Consider the following 14,459-nt stretch of genomic DNA (forward strand, 5'->3'; position numbering starts at 1 on the left):
CCATCAGTTCCGCATCTGCAGCGGGGAGGTGAGCCGAGGCTGGAACCAGGTAACGGCAGAGCTGCTTCCTGCACGTGGCAGAGATGCCGGGCCTCACTGAGAACCTACCAAGGCCCTTCATCTGGAATGTGACCGCTTACATGTAGACTCAGCTGGGGCTTCCTTTGTCCATCTACAGAACCAGATTTACCCTGTAAATTAGTAACACACTGGGAGAGCAACTTTGTGTCCATTAGAAGAATGCATCTGCAACTCAATAATTGATAGGTTAATTATAAACCCACTCTCTAACACAGTGCCTTATAGACTGAAGTGCTGGGCATATTAATAAATCATATTCATCTATGTACTGAATAAAAAGCAAAAGCCCTCCACTTTGTAATATTTTCCTGAGTCTAGTTTAAGCTGCCATGTGAACCTGAAAACAGTAAAACCTCTTAAATATTCTGAAATTCAGGCCGTTTTCTGTGTGCCCTCTTCTCCTGCCCTTGACCAAACCAACACCATTTGTCTCAACTGTCTGGACGTATGTACATGGCAAGTCTGTGGCCTATTGTACAATGTCACTGTTCCTGTTGTGGGCAAAGGCAAACATTTCTGACAGGCCCCCTTGATCTTCATTAATTGGAAAAACAAGCTGATTTCTAACCCTAACAAACCTTGTTGCTCCTCATCGGTCAGGAAGAAACGAAAGCCACATGTACTGAGAAGTTGACATAAATGCAAGATAACTCCAAGTTCACTCTCTCCCATGGCTGTGGGATGATAAACCAGGACTCCATGTAAATAATCAAGAAAGCCATTAGAAAAATTAGGCCCTAAATAAAACTCTAAGTTTTATTTCAAAAGACAAATGAGAAAAAAGGAAATGATCATCACAGTTCAACTCTTAATTCAAAAGACAAATGAGAAAAAAGGAAATGATCATCACATATGTCACCGTAATAATCTTGTAAACGTACTCAGTGATTCGAGAATACAGATCAATGTTTTTTTAGAAACAGAAAATGGTAAGAATGTCACAGATAAACAAAACGATGCCAGCGTGAGTGAAGACAGAAGACACTTAAGACACAGTGCCAGTCCTCTTGGACAAGGCTCCACGTCTCAAAGTGATGGTTCACAAGGTGACTCAGCACACGCACTAACTTCCCGCGTTCGTCTTGCCAGAGGCCAAGCTCCCCTGGCCCTCCCTACTCTACACGCCTTCTCTCAGAACAGCTCTTGGGAAAATGAACCCTGTGATGCACACGGACTGCTGGGACTGCAGACGTGGCTTCAGTATCGCTCCCACACCCGCCCACCCCACCGGTATTCCAGCCCACCTGGACCACCCCAGCGCCCGGAAACCCTCCTCCAGGCCTGCTGCCTCTGCACTGGTCCCCTCGCCCGGGCTTTCCTGATGAACTCTGACCCAAAGCTGGTGGGGGTGGGGAGGCGGAGGAGGAGTCTGAACAGGTACTGAGCACCAGCCATAAGCACACTACTGCTCTCCCCAGGTATTCTCCCGTTTCCAAATGGGAAGCCTGAGGCACTTAAGCAACTTGCCTAAGGCTTATATGACTCTAAAACCCTTGCTCCGTCCCCAGTGGTTATACCACTGCCTGACTTAGCTGAAAATACTTCTCCCTATATTCACTTTTAGTAACTTCCTCACACTCTCCCTGGAGTGGTTCCGGACCGCTAGAGATCCTAAAGCATTCTCAGCTTCTACAAGTGGCAGCTTTCCAAAAACAGGTTTTGCAGAATTACCCACTACGGGTGTAGAGAATCTGAGAGGTGGTCGGGTCCCCAAAGGTCTCTAACTCAGAGACGGGTCTTGAGAAGCCCTGGGGCTCTACAGAGGCATTTCAAGGTTTTCACAAAGATGTGAAAACTATTCATTTTTAACAATATACTAACAATTATGCCGATTACTGATATATTTTTATATTAAAACATGTACAAAATGCATATGAATGTTCAATCCTCATCTATGTCTTCATCTATGCAGTTTTCTATAATTACTCTGGAATCCAGCAAATACACTGTGAAGGTCTCCCTATGACCTCATGTCCATCTCAACATGGAGAAAACCATCTCTGCATCTGCCACGCTGCTGTTAAAGCCCACAAGACGGTGAGCCCCGAGGCAGATGTCATGTTTTGAGACATCACTGTTTCCAGCACAATCAGAAATCCAGCATGTAGTATGTGTTCAGTGAGCAGTGGTTAATAACAGCATCTTGAGCAACAGAAGTGGGACCTTTGGCAACATCACTAAAAATCCAGAAAATGGGTCTCTGAGTGCTGTTTTCTTAAACTTCTCCAAGCAGAAAGTAAATAAATATGAAAAATTAAAGGTTTAAGGAGAAAGTAGAGGGGAAATGAGACATTTCTTTGTGAACTTTAAACTTCAAGTTAGTCATCCTGCTGGTAAAATACTGTTTTTAGTTCTCTTCTGGAATGGAACCTTGAAGAAAAAGGATGACAGATTTCACATGCTAGTGTAGGTGTGGAGAATGGAGCCAGGATCCACGAGCACTGCGATGGGTACCAAAGGCTCTCCCAGACAGGTATTTCAACCTGTGATGTGGGCAATAACCAGTCCAGAGTCTTTTCACGTCTGTGTATGGGGAATGATTATCTTAAGAGACGTTAGCAATTGTTTTCCAGTGTGATGTAAGCTGAGGAGGCAGCGCCAAGCCAGGGTCCTTGTCAAACACACCCAGCCTCCTGGATTACTTCACTCATGTCCCCTGATTAGGATGCATGTCACATGCTGCTTTATACAACCTGCTGCTGAATGCCAAGCGCATTAGGACTAAATTAGGAAATATGTCCAAATACAAAGAATAACGTGAAGAGCTGTAAGTGGGTCTCTTCCTTGATGAGGCATGAGACTCAGAGTCAGCATAATGCTCTTAAATGAGGCAATTCTATCTCCTAATCCTCCACCTCAGCAAGTAAAATTTAATTCAGGTAGCAAAAGAATTAATAAAGATGATATGGCATCATAAAAACATTTTCATGGATGAAAGTGTTTTTGACAGGTTCAGGAAATATGAGACATAAAAACAAATTTTAAGGGGCTGTTTGGGCACAGAGGGCTGCAACATGAAGAAGAGATGAGGCCAGAGGAAATGCTATTACATTTGTTTTCTTTTACAATCATATGCCACCTACCAATGGATACCTTTAAGATTATTTATGCCACTGAAGTGACAACCAAAGAATGCAATGTCAAAACTTAGTCTGTTTTCATCTAAAAGTAAAAGGACCTTCAAGCAGCTCACCACACATCTCCCTTGTCCAGCAAGACACAGGAACTGATGAAAAAGTACCAAACAAGTTCCTGCCCAATCATTCTCGCCAGCAATAAGCATGGCCTTTAGGAGATCCCGTTAGAGATTGTGTGCTCAGTCGTGTCCGACTCTTTGCAACACCATAGACTGTAGCCTGCCAGGCTCCTCTGTCCATGGAATTCTCCAGGCAAGAATACTGGAGTGGGTTGCCATGCCCTCCTCCAGGGGATCTTCCCGACCTAGGGATGGAACCCGCATCTCCTGCATTGGCAGGTGGATTCTTACCACTGAGTCACCTGGGAAGCCCTCTCATTAGAGTAGGGGGCCCCAGCCTACCGGATCTGATGATTGATGACTTGAGCTGGAGCTGATGTAACAATAATAGAAATAAAGTGCACAGTAAATGTAATGCATGTGAATCATCCCGAAACCAACCCTCCCACCCCAGTCCATAGAAAAATTGTCTTCCACAAAACCAGTCCCTGGTGCCAAAAAGTCTGAGAACCACTGTGCTAGAGAAGTATCCGGACAGCAAGGGATTCCTCGACCCATTTCAGAAGCCCTCAGCTCCCCAGCAGCCCCCTAGGACGGATCAGCTCAACACGACTCCACAGGTGAAGGGAAAAGTTTAAACCACCTAACCGCCTGAAGACTCAAGGAACGTGGGTGCTGGACAGAAACCGAAAAGTCCCATGTCCAGCCCTCCTCATTTGGCAGCACAGAGGCAGGTGAGTCTACGGTCTTAAGTAACCATGGGCTCCTCTCATGTGACAGCCAACAAGCAGAGCAAGGGCACAGGGCAGTGTGTGTCACAGTTCTTTCCGCCCTAATGGTGGTCTGACAGGGCTGTCGAGCCCACTGCACTGATCCCGCGTGAAGCCTGTGATTCTAGATGAGGTCACTCATCATCAAAGCAGAATGCCACAAAATAATTTAAATGAGGGTCTGGACCAGACAGAGCCCTGTTTATTCCCTCTGGCTTCATTTTGTTTGTGACCTTTTTGCAAAGCCTGTTGAAAGGAAAGATGCTAAGGAACAGCGAGGAGAATGGGACCACCACTTTCCAAGGAACACCTTCTACAGAGGGCAACAGTTACCAAATGCTGAAGGCTCAGACCCTTCTGACCCAGCAAGTCTTTACTTTGAGGAACTAATCCTATAAACACGTTCACACGGATCACGTGTTGTTTATAACAGCAGAGGACTGGGAGCAGCTAACACCCATCAACAGGGGCAAGGCAGCCCCTAAGGGACAACTATAGAGTGCAGTATCATTAAATCACTCACACACACACACACACACACACACACACACACACACACACACACGAACTACCAGGAAGTTCTTTATTATGTTACAAGAAACGATGAAATGATCTCCAAGACATTTTGTTGCAAGAAAATGCAAGATGCAGGACAGAAATAGTGTGTTTTACCATTTATATTTTTAGAAAGAGGGACGGAGGACACGTATGAATAATCTGCTTACACACACATAAAATGGCTCTGCAGGGACGTACAAGACACCGACAGCACTGTCTCAGCTCCAGGAAGAGAACCTGGGCGGCAGGCCGAAAGGAGCGGAAGGAGTCATCCCACTGTACACCCTCCCTTTCGCATCTTTTGATTTCTCAGTCAGGTAAATGCATTACCGAGTTAAAAAACACTCTTTTTTTCAAGGGTGTTTAAAGATCTGCTCTTTTAAGAAAGAATGAAAACAGATAATAGCCATTTTTCCATGACTTTACCTGGCCAAAGAAAAAGGTGGTAAACCCAGGCATAGCCTCTAATTTTGGCCTCTGAAATCCAGAAATCTGAGGATCCCTATGCCACAGGCAAACCAAGATGTAGCTGACCACTAACGTTTTCTCTGGTCTTTCCTACCAGAGCTGGACATGGCTGAGCCAGCTGTAATCACATGTGTTTCCTTAGATTAAATACATCAGTTTCTCCTAAGTCACTTGGCTTCATTTCTGTATAAAACTATGCTTGCTAGCTTAGTAACCTAAGTACCAGACTACTGAGACCTGTGCACAAGGCTGTTTTAATTTTCCAATGCTGAAACATGACTGGTGTCCTGTAACTCTCTGTGATGAATACGTGACAGGTTGGCTAGTAGGCATGTGAATGGATGAGTCTGAACCATTATTACTATGCTCAGACAGCTGTGGTACCTAAAGAATGCTAATGTGATCATCAGATGGTACAAGGATATTCTCCAAGTAAACAAAAATAACACTACTGGAATACTCCTACAGGTCAGGGAAACCAGTTCCCGCCAAAAAATCGACCTCAACATTTGGACTTCACATCTGCATTTATCACAGTCAATCAATAGTGGGCTCTAGCTGACCCCCAGTTTTGTACCTGGTACAAATGAAGATACACTGAACTCTGTGTTCCCGTAACGCTTTCATCTGAATCCTAGACATATGGCCAGAGGCAGACAAAAATCCCCACGTGGACGCAGCTGCAGGCTCGCTCTACTGCTAACAGTCTCACACTAACCTGATAAAAAGTGCTGTTCATGTGCTGCCAGGCCAGAGACCAACAGGACCAAAGTGTGGAACTCACAAGCAAGGTGACTAGGAGGCCACACAGAAGACTTTGAGAATTACAACAGTGCATCGTGCAATGGCAGGATGCTCCTGAAACCTCAGAGCCACTGTGACATGGCTTAGTTCACACGGCAATGCTGATTTTTCTGAGGAAGCAGAAGACCCATTAACCATAATCAGATGGAAAGTTCCGCCTCTGCAAAAATAAGCAAAGTTTCACAGCAAAGGCTTGACTTTCCTCACGTTTGAGTGGGTGGTGTTCATGTTGGAGAAACATCTTAATGCAGAGTCCTCACCAGCGCTGCTAACAACCCACCCACCCACCCAAGGGTATGAAAGTTTGCTGGTGTACTCACAAAACCTCTGGATAACTAAATGCCACTGCCAGATTTCAGAGAGGTGCTTAAACACGTTGTTGTAGCAAATTTACCTCCACTCTTAAAACACCAACGAAAAACACCCACTAACAAGTGACAGACGTTATTTTCTTGGCTCCAAAATCACTGCGGATGGTGACTGCAGTCATGAAATTAAAAGACGCTTGCTCCTCAGAAGAAAAGCTATGACCAACCTAGACAGCATACTAAAAAGGAGAGACATCACTTTGCCGACAACGGTCCATCTAGTCAAAGCTATGGTTTTTCCAGGAGTCACGAATGAATGTGAGAGTTGGATCATAGATAAGGCTGAGCACCGAAGAATTGATGCTTTCGAACTGTGGTGCTGCAGAAGACTCTTGAGAGTTCCTTGGACTGCAAGGAGGTCAAAGCAGTCAATCCTAAAAGAAATCAACCCTGAATATTCATTGGAAGGGCTGATGCTGAAGCTGAAGCTCCAATACTTTGGGCACCTGATGAGAAAAGCCGACTCATTGGAAAAGACCCTGATGCTGGGAAAAACTGAGGGCAAGAGGAGAAGGGGATGGCCAAGGATGAGATGGTTGGATGGCATCACTGACTCAATGGACGTGAGTTTGAGTAAGCTCCAGGAAAGAGTGAGGGACAGGGAAGCCTGGTGTGCTGCAGTCCATGGGGTCACAAAGAACCAGACGACATCTTGGTAAGTGAACAACAAGTTATTAGAGGGAACAGGAACTTTTAAAAATGAATTTTTATCAAATTAACATACAAATCAGCTAATTCTCATAATGCTTTTTAATTGGGTTGGAAAATTTGAGAGCCATCCAAAAAAGTGCCTACTTAGACCAATATCTAAAGGATGCTCCAAGTCTAATTTTGTGCTGAGCTATTTCTTTAACTAGGGGCTTGGGTTCCCAGATGGCACAGTGGTAAAGAATCTGCCTGCCAATGCAGGAGACAAAGGTTCAATCCCTGGGTTGGGAAGATCCCCCAAAGGAGGATATGGCAACCCACTCCAATATTCTTGCCTGGAAAATTCCATGGGCAGAGAAGTCTGGCAGGCTATGGTCCATGGGGTCACAAAGAGTTGGACAAGACTGAGCAACTGAGCACACACACATCCCTTTAACTGGTTTCTCAAATACATCTGTTTCTCAAATACATCTGAATACGACCGTATCTCTATAGAAAGAGATCCACTCAGATAAGTCAAAGAGAAATAGGACCTGTCAGCTGAAATATTTATTAAAACTATGAAAGATTTAAACCAGGCTAGTATTAATTCAGGTATCACCTCACTACACTGAGAACTTGAGAAATAAGTGAGATAATCGAAACCTGAAAGCATGATGGATGAAAAATTAAGAAGCAAATAGTCTCTCTTCTTTCACCAAATGAGCTTGCCAGGGATGGGAAAAGAGTATTTTCAAAGGCTGACAAAGGGAACTGCCTTAGGAAACCAACTGCTGTCCCTCTTCACCCACTTTACAGGAAGACAAAACACAGGAATTATATCATCACAGACTTTCCAGCTAAGATACACTGAACAGGCTCCAGCAAAGCAGGCCAGCTTGAGCACAAAGGAATCCCTTCTTACAGTGAGATTACAATGAGTCTCATGTATTTTCAACCACTTTATCTGTCTTCCTGGTTGAAGAACATATAATAGGAATCCAAGTCACAAAACCAGTGAACGCCTAGAGAAGTGAGATGTGACCTTCCAGGAGACTACACAGGAGAGACAAAACGTACAAACCACAACCAGAGGCTCGGCTCAGACTATGAGTGCGACAAAGAACAGGAAGCACTCGGAGACTGTTAATTCTCTGACGCCAGGCACTACGGGTAAAGCTTTACACACGTGTTTCTTTAATCCTAGAATTCTATGAGGTCAGTACTGTGACGGACTCCTTTCTACAAATGAGGAAACTGAGGCACAATGCAAGTTAAGCCACCCGTTTAGGTCACAGTGGAGCAGGTGGCAGGGCTGGAACCGGAACACAGACGGCCCGCATCCAGTCTAGCTCTCTCCCGGTTCAGAACACTGCTACACGGAAAGGGCTCTTTCCACAGGAAAAGGACAATGTCAGAGGAGCTGCTGGCTCGGGGAAGTTCCTTCCCAGGGATTATACCACTGCCAGCAGGGTCAAGAGCCAGCAAATTGGAGGAAAATCAAAACAACACAAACCTTTATCCATAACTCTCCCCACTGATCCCACTGGAAGAGAGAGTTCTGTAAGTCAGTTTTAAGACTAAGTACTTGGCCTACAGTCAGGATAATAAAATACTAAGTAGTGCTAAAATCGAGTCATCATGCAAAGAATTTCAATTAAAAACCTGTCTCCTTGTTTCTGGCTCAAAGAGCATCAAGAGGCACTTTACACACTGCAGAAAAGGATGTAAATTCTGAGGCAACCTCATCAGAAGGCACTTTGGCAACGTCCAGCAACCTTCTGACCAAGCGGCATAAATGCTAGGAATTTATCCCAGAGATTTACAAGTTGCAGTGTGCACCGGAGCATTGTCTGTAACAGTCCACAGAGAGAGAAAGCAACCTCAGTGCCCACCGATGAGGACACTGGTGAAGCAGACTGTTGTAGGCAGTGCTGGAATCCTAGGGAGAGGGAGCTGACACGGAATGCTCTCCAGGGTACACTACTGAATAAAACCTTGGGCACGGAACAGTATCACACTATGACCTCATTTCAAAGATACGCTCTTTTAGTGTATAAATGTACCCATCTGTGCATTAAAATTTTCTATATGGACATCTAAAAATTGTTGATAGTTTCTTCTATGGAGTAGGACTGGGGGAAAGGAAGAGAAAGGCAATTACTTACCACTTTATATATATATATATATATATATATATATACACTGCCTGAACACATCTTTTAAAAATATATCAGACAGATTTAATTTTCAAATTGCCTCTTAAAAAATAAAATTCATGTTTTTTTGTTAAGTCGTACATCTTGCTATTTTTGTACCTTGTTTCCTTCGTACACCCATCCCAGACTCTTCACACCAAAAGCAGCCTGGTTGGCGGAGACGTCCAGACACGTGACCGGCTGCCCGTAGACGTAATGGAGGGTTCTGGCAGAGTCTTCAGCTTTTAGCAGGTATACCAGATCTCCAGCGGTGGCCACTGCCACAGGGTACCTTTCAGTGTCTGGAACTATTTCAAGGTAGTCAACCTATTAAAGGATAAGGGTTGTTTAGTCCTTTAGGTTTCACCTACAATTCATCCTGACTTGGTCAAAAATACACAATTCCTCCTGCATGTCAATGAGAAGATCAGCAACCCAACAGAAAAAGACAGGTCAAGGGCCGGTTCACAGGAAGTGAAACACAGTTCCTACACAAATGAAATGATAAAAGAAACACAGCATACTCCTAATAAGAGAAATGCAAGGTGAAAATTCACCAAGATACCATTTTCACTTGTATCAGTAAAGATCAACTAGTCTATAAAGACATTGGGCTGGAAGTGGAGTGGCAGACAACCATATCTGTGGATCCCACTTATGATTGGTGGGATGTGGTCTGGCCCAACCTCTATGGAGGGAAATCCTGGAACATTTAACGCAAGCAAATGTGCGTGTGCTCCGATGCAGCACGTATGACGATCCAGGAATTTATTTAAACATAAACTCACATTTATGTGAAACAACTGTGTTCAAGGTTATTTGCTGCAGCCCTATTTGGTCACAGCCAAGAACCAGAAAACCCAGAACATGCCTTACTAAGGGACTAATTAAACAACTTACAGTATACTGATGTACTAGAGTACCATGCGGTCAAAGAAAAAAGCACAAAGACATTCTTTATAAACTCTTACAAACGGATCACTTCTGAGACAAACTTGGGGGGGAAAGCAAGGAAGCAAGGTTAAGAGGACTTTACAGTGTGCCAAGGTGTGTAAAAGTGGCAGAGGAAGCCTGTGCACACTTGGCTTGCACGTGCGTAAATCTAACAGTGGCCGCCTTCAGGGAGAGAAATGAGCTGTGGGACAGAGCAGAAGGGAGATTCTCACTGTAAACTGTATTGTGTCTTTTAAATTCTGAACCATGAGGCTACAATAACTATTCAAAAACCAGAGTTAGTTTTTATTTCTTCATAAGAAACTGAATAAATGACAAAACTCACTCAGTTCCAAATTAGCCAAAATTGTATTTTTCACGTTTGGGCAAATACCATAAATGTGTTGCTGACAGTGTCTGAGTTACCTGCTTTCTCCCAGTTTCAACCTCATCCCGGGCAGGAAGGCCACAGGGAGCACGCGGACGGCACACAGTCCTGCCGGCTGCACGACCGCCGCCGCTTTCTCTGACCGGCATGCACTGGAGGGGCTCCCTTTAAGAATAATTTGCTTTTCTAGATTCATAAGGGGCATGCTTGCCCCAGGGCCATTTACATCGGGTTTTCACCTCCCTGAATAAATTCTGAGAGGACAAAAGCAGAAGGTGAGCCACCTCTTTAATTATGAAAATCCACAGTCCCTGACAAGAAGCCAAGCGAGTTCAAAGGCCTGAATCCTGAGACCTGTCCAGAAGCACTTGAGAGTAAACATCTGGGTGACTCTGCTAATCCTTAGGACCGACGGTGTGAGTGGTGGCCCACATCCCCAGCCCAGTGCCCATCACAAAGGACAGCTGTTCCGGGCTGGCATTACAGACCCAGGAACACTGCCACTGTGACTCAGGGAGCCTATCTGAGGAAGACAAAGATGGCCCAGCCACCGGCCCAGAGGTGCCTTTTCTAGGGATGGCCCTCATCCAGGATGAGAAACAATAAACAGTGTTATGACACATGCCTCCAGCAGTGGCTGCTTGAGTCCTCTATCCCCCATTCTAAAGGTCACTTCTTGCTTTCCTAAAATCAACATCCTCAGTCTAGCTGTTAAATTTCACCTTCATGTTGGATTTCTGACAGATCAAGAGCTTAGACTGACTGTGACTGTGCCATTTGCTGGGAACTGGACACAACTTCACAAAGCTTCTGGTTGGTGCCAGCATGCCACCTGAGTGCCAAGGCTGGATTTGCACTTTCTGGAGGGACTCACATCTTATGTAATTGTCTGAGTTCATATAATCATTGTTAATCTACAGAGTTCTTTAGGCAGAGGCCAAATAACAAGCACTATGTGGTTTTGAGAAGAAACAAAAATATGGTACTTTTGCATTTCTCTAATAAAACCCCAAGAGGAGAATCCAGCACCAGGCATTTTGGGGAATGCTGCCCCCAAACCAGACAGGCTTGTGGCTAACGGGACAAGCAGCTTACGGAGGTCAAGTGGTGACACCGTGGCTTTTAGCTGTTCACGTCTAGCAAGACTCCCACTGGGAGGAAAAGGGAAAGGAACAGGGTTTGTTCCAGCTCAGGCCATCAATTATTATTCAGTGTTGGCTTTTCTGTTCACTCTCCTACAGGTGCCAAAACCAAGTTCGCTTGAAACTAAACCCAAATTCAGCATAAACAGGTTTCAGCTCTTCCTTCTTACCATCACATCGTCTCCCACCATACAAATGTAGAGGCTTGGGCACAGCTGAACTCAAAATCAGGCTCAGTTTCACACATGGTGTTGAGGAACACGCCTACCTGATCAACAATGACTAAATCTATGCTCATTCAAGAATTACTCCTGATGCCAAGTGAGAAAACCTTCAGATGGAAAAAGTGTAGGAGGGAAACCTTCTTTTCCACATGGTCTGGGATGTACCACTGCACTCATTTTCACTCATGTATCAGGCCAGATCCTGGTCTCAGATTCCCAGGGTGAACCTCCTGTTAATGCGAAGGAGGCTGAGGATGCCAGCAATGAGAAACTGCAGCCCCAGTGTCAGTCCTGGGGTGGAAATTACCACTTCTTATCTAGGGCAAGAGTCAATTCACCACTCTAAGTCTCTACTGACTTCTTGGTAAATGGAGGAAACAAAACTACCTACTTCACAAAGCTCTTGTGAGATTTATGGACAAAGAGCCACAGGAAGCCCTGCGTGGATGGGTGCTGTCAATATCATTTCTGTTTATATCAGACCCAGAGATTCTAAGAATGAAAAACAAAACAATCAGACTAAAAGCTCACCAGTTTCTGAACTTCAAATTCTGCAGCTATTTGCAAATTTCCCTCCTCGTTGGGGCATAACATTACAACATCAAAAGCAGAAGCTGTGGCAATTGTTGCGTCTTCCTGGCTGAGGGCTAGAGCTTGTATTCTTGCGTCATGCTCAAAGCGATGAATAGGATACTTTCCAGTCCTTAGATTCCAAATATTAAGAAATCCTATACAGAAAAAAATAATTCAGGAATCAAATTCACTTAGTATGCACAATTACAGAATAATCATGTAACATAAAATTAAAAAGATAAATAATAACTTGGTAAAAAATACTTGGATGACACATAACAACGGGTCAATTTCCTTAATATACAAAGAGTTTATATGATTCAATAAGGAAAAAAGCAACTGAAAAGTGAACAAAGGACCTAAGCATGTTATGCTGTTCACAGGAAAAGAAATACAACTGACATACAGCATTTTAAAAAATATAAAAATTCACTCACAACTAGAAAAATACAAATTAAAACTATAATAGAATACTATTTTTCATCAACGTTAAATTGACAAAAAAATTCATAAAACATTTGTTGCTGAGGATATGGGGAAATAGGCTTTTGCTAAACTGCTGTTAGGAATGTAAACTATTTCACCTAATTCTGGAGGCAATTTGATAATATGTACCAAATTATCAATGTATGTAGGATAGTCACTACAACATTTTTAACTATGTCAGAAGACTGGAAGCTATCTAAATGTTCACCAGTTAAGAAATTCTTAAATAAGAATTTAAATACCTCATAGTTTGTACCTCCACTGTTTGGAGTTTAAATGAGCAATCAGAAGAGTCAGTCTTACATATACGAGCTATATGAAATGATCAACAAATATACTGTTAAATGAAAAAAGTACAGTACAGAATACTGGCACAGCACACTATGTTATGTGTTTTAAAACTGTACACACACACACAATGTATACTTGGATTATCCCAGAAGGACACATAAAAAATTTAACAATGACTGACCTCTAAGGAAAGAAACCAGGGGAAAGAGACAAGAGTAAAAAAGAAATTTAGTGTACATCCTCTTGTATATAAAAAATTTTCTCCAAAATTATCTTTGCCAAAAAAGATAAACTTTTAAAAAAACAGTTTTATGAGATATCTAAGAAGAATTGGTTTTAGTTGCTAGGCCATGTCCAACTCTTTTGTGACCCTATAGACTATAGTCCACCAGGCTCCTCTGTCCATGGGATTCTCCAGGCAAGAATACTGGAGTGGGGATCTTCCCTACCCAGACTGAACTCGCGTCTCCTGCACTGGCAGGCAGATTCTTTACTACTGAGCTACCAGGGAACCCCTCTAAGAAGAATAGGAGGACAAAATTGCTGAATAGTTTTAACATATGGAGTTCTTAACTTACTCTATTTGTCCTCTTGCACAACAAATAATTTTTTTCTAGTTTTGTTAAAATATAATGGACACATAACATTATATAAGCTTAAGGTGTACAACAGAATGCTTTGATATACTGTGAAATGATTACCACAATAAGTTAACATCACTTCACATAGTTACAAATATCCTTTTCCTTATAATGAGAACTTTTAAGATCTACTCTCACAGTAACTTTCAAATATACAATATGGTATTATTAACTATGGGCTTTCCTGGTGGCTCAGTGGTAAAGAATCTGCCTGCCAATGCAGGAAACACAGGTTCGATCCCTGGGTTGGGAAGATCCCCTGGAGAAGGAAATGGCAACCCACTCTACCATTCCTATCTAGGAAATTCCTTGCACAGAGGAGCCTGGAGGGCTACAGCCCACGAAGGTGCAAAAGAGTCAGATATGACTGAGTGACTAAACATTAGTGACTACAGTCATCACTGCACATTACACCCTCAGAACTTATAACTGGAAGTTTGTACCTTCTGTACCCACCTTAAATCAATTTCTCTACCCTGGCAGCCACAAGTCTGATCTCTGTTTCCTTGAAGTTTTTCTTGTTTTAATGATTCCACATATAAGTGTGATCATACAGTATTTGTTTTTTCTCTGACTTATTTCACTTAGCATAATGCCCTCAAGATCCATCCATATTGTTGCAAATAGCAGAGTTTCCTTCTTTTTTATGGCTCTATAGTGACCCCCTGTATACATATACCACATTTTCTTCATTCATTCATCCATCAGTGG

The 14,459-nt window shown here is 43.3% G+C and overlaps 1 protein-coding gene across 1 annotated transcript in view; it reads right to left on the reverse strand.

Annotated features, from left to right (window-relative positions):
* Window positions 1–14,459, reverse strand: part of FBXW8 (F-box and WD repeat domain containing 8) — a 113,412-nt gene that overhangs the window by 28,241 nt on the left and 70,712 nt on the right. The window contains exons 6-7 of the mRNA XM_086348021.1: window positions 12,289–12,485; window positions 9,191–9,397 (exon numbers count right to left, since the gene is read on the reverse strand). Coding sequence (XP_086204147.1) covers window positions 9,191–9,397; window positions 12,289–12,485 — 404 coding nt within the window. The remainder of the gene's footprint in view (window positions 1–9,190; window positions 9,398–12,288; window positions 12,486–14,459) is intronic.

Source organism: Bos grunniens, chromosome 17 (assembly GCF_055505025.1).
Source record: "Bos grunniens cultivar Pamir isolate PY7600 chromosome 17, Bosgru_T2T1.0, whole genome shotgun sequence".
Classification (NCBI taxonomy): Eukaryota; Metazoa; Chordata; class Mammalia; order Artiodactyla; family Bovidae; genus Bos; species Bos grunniens.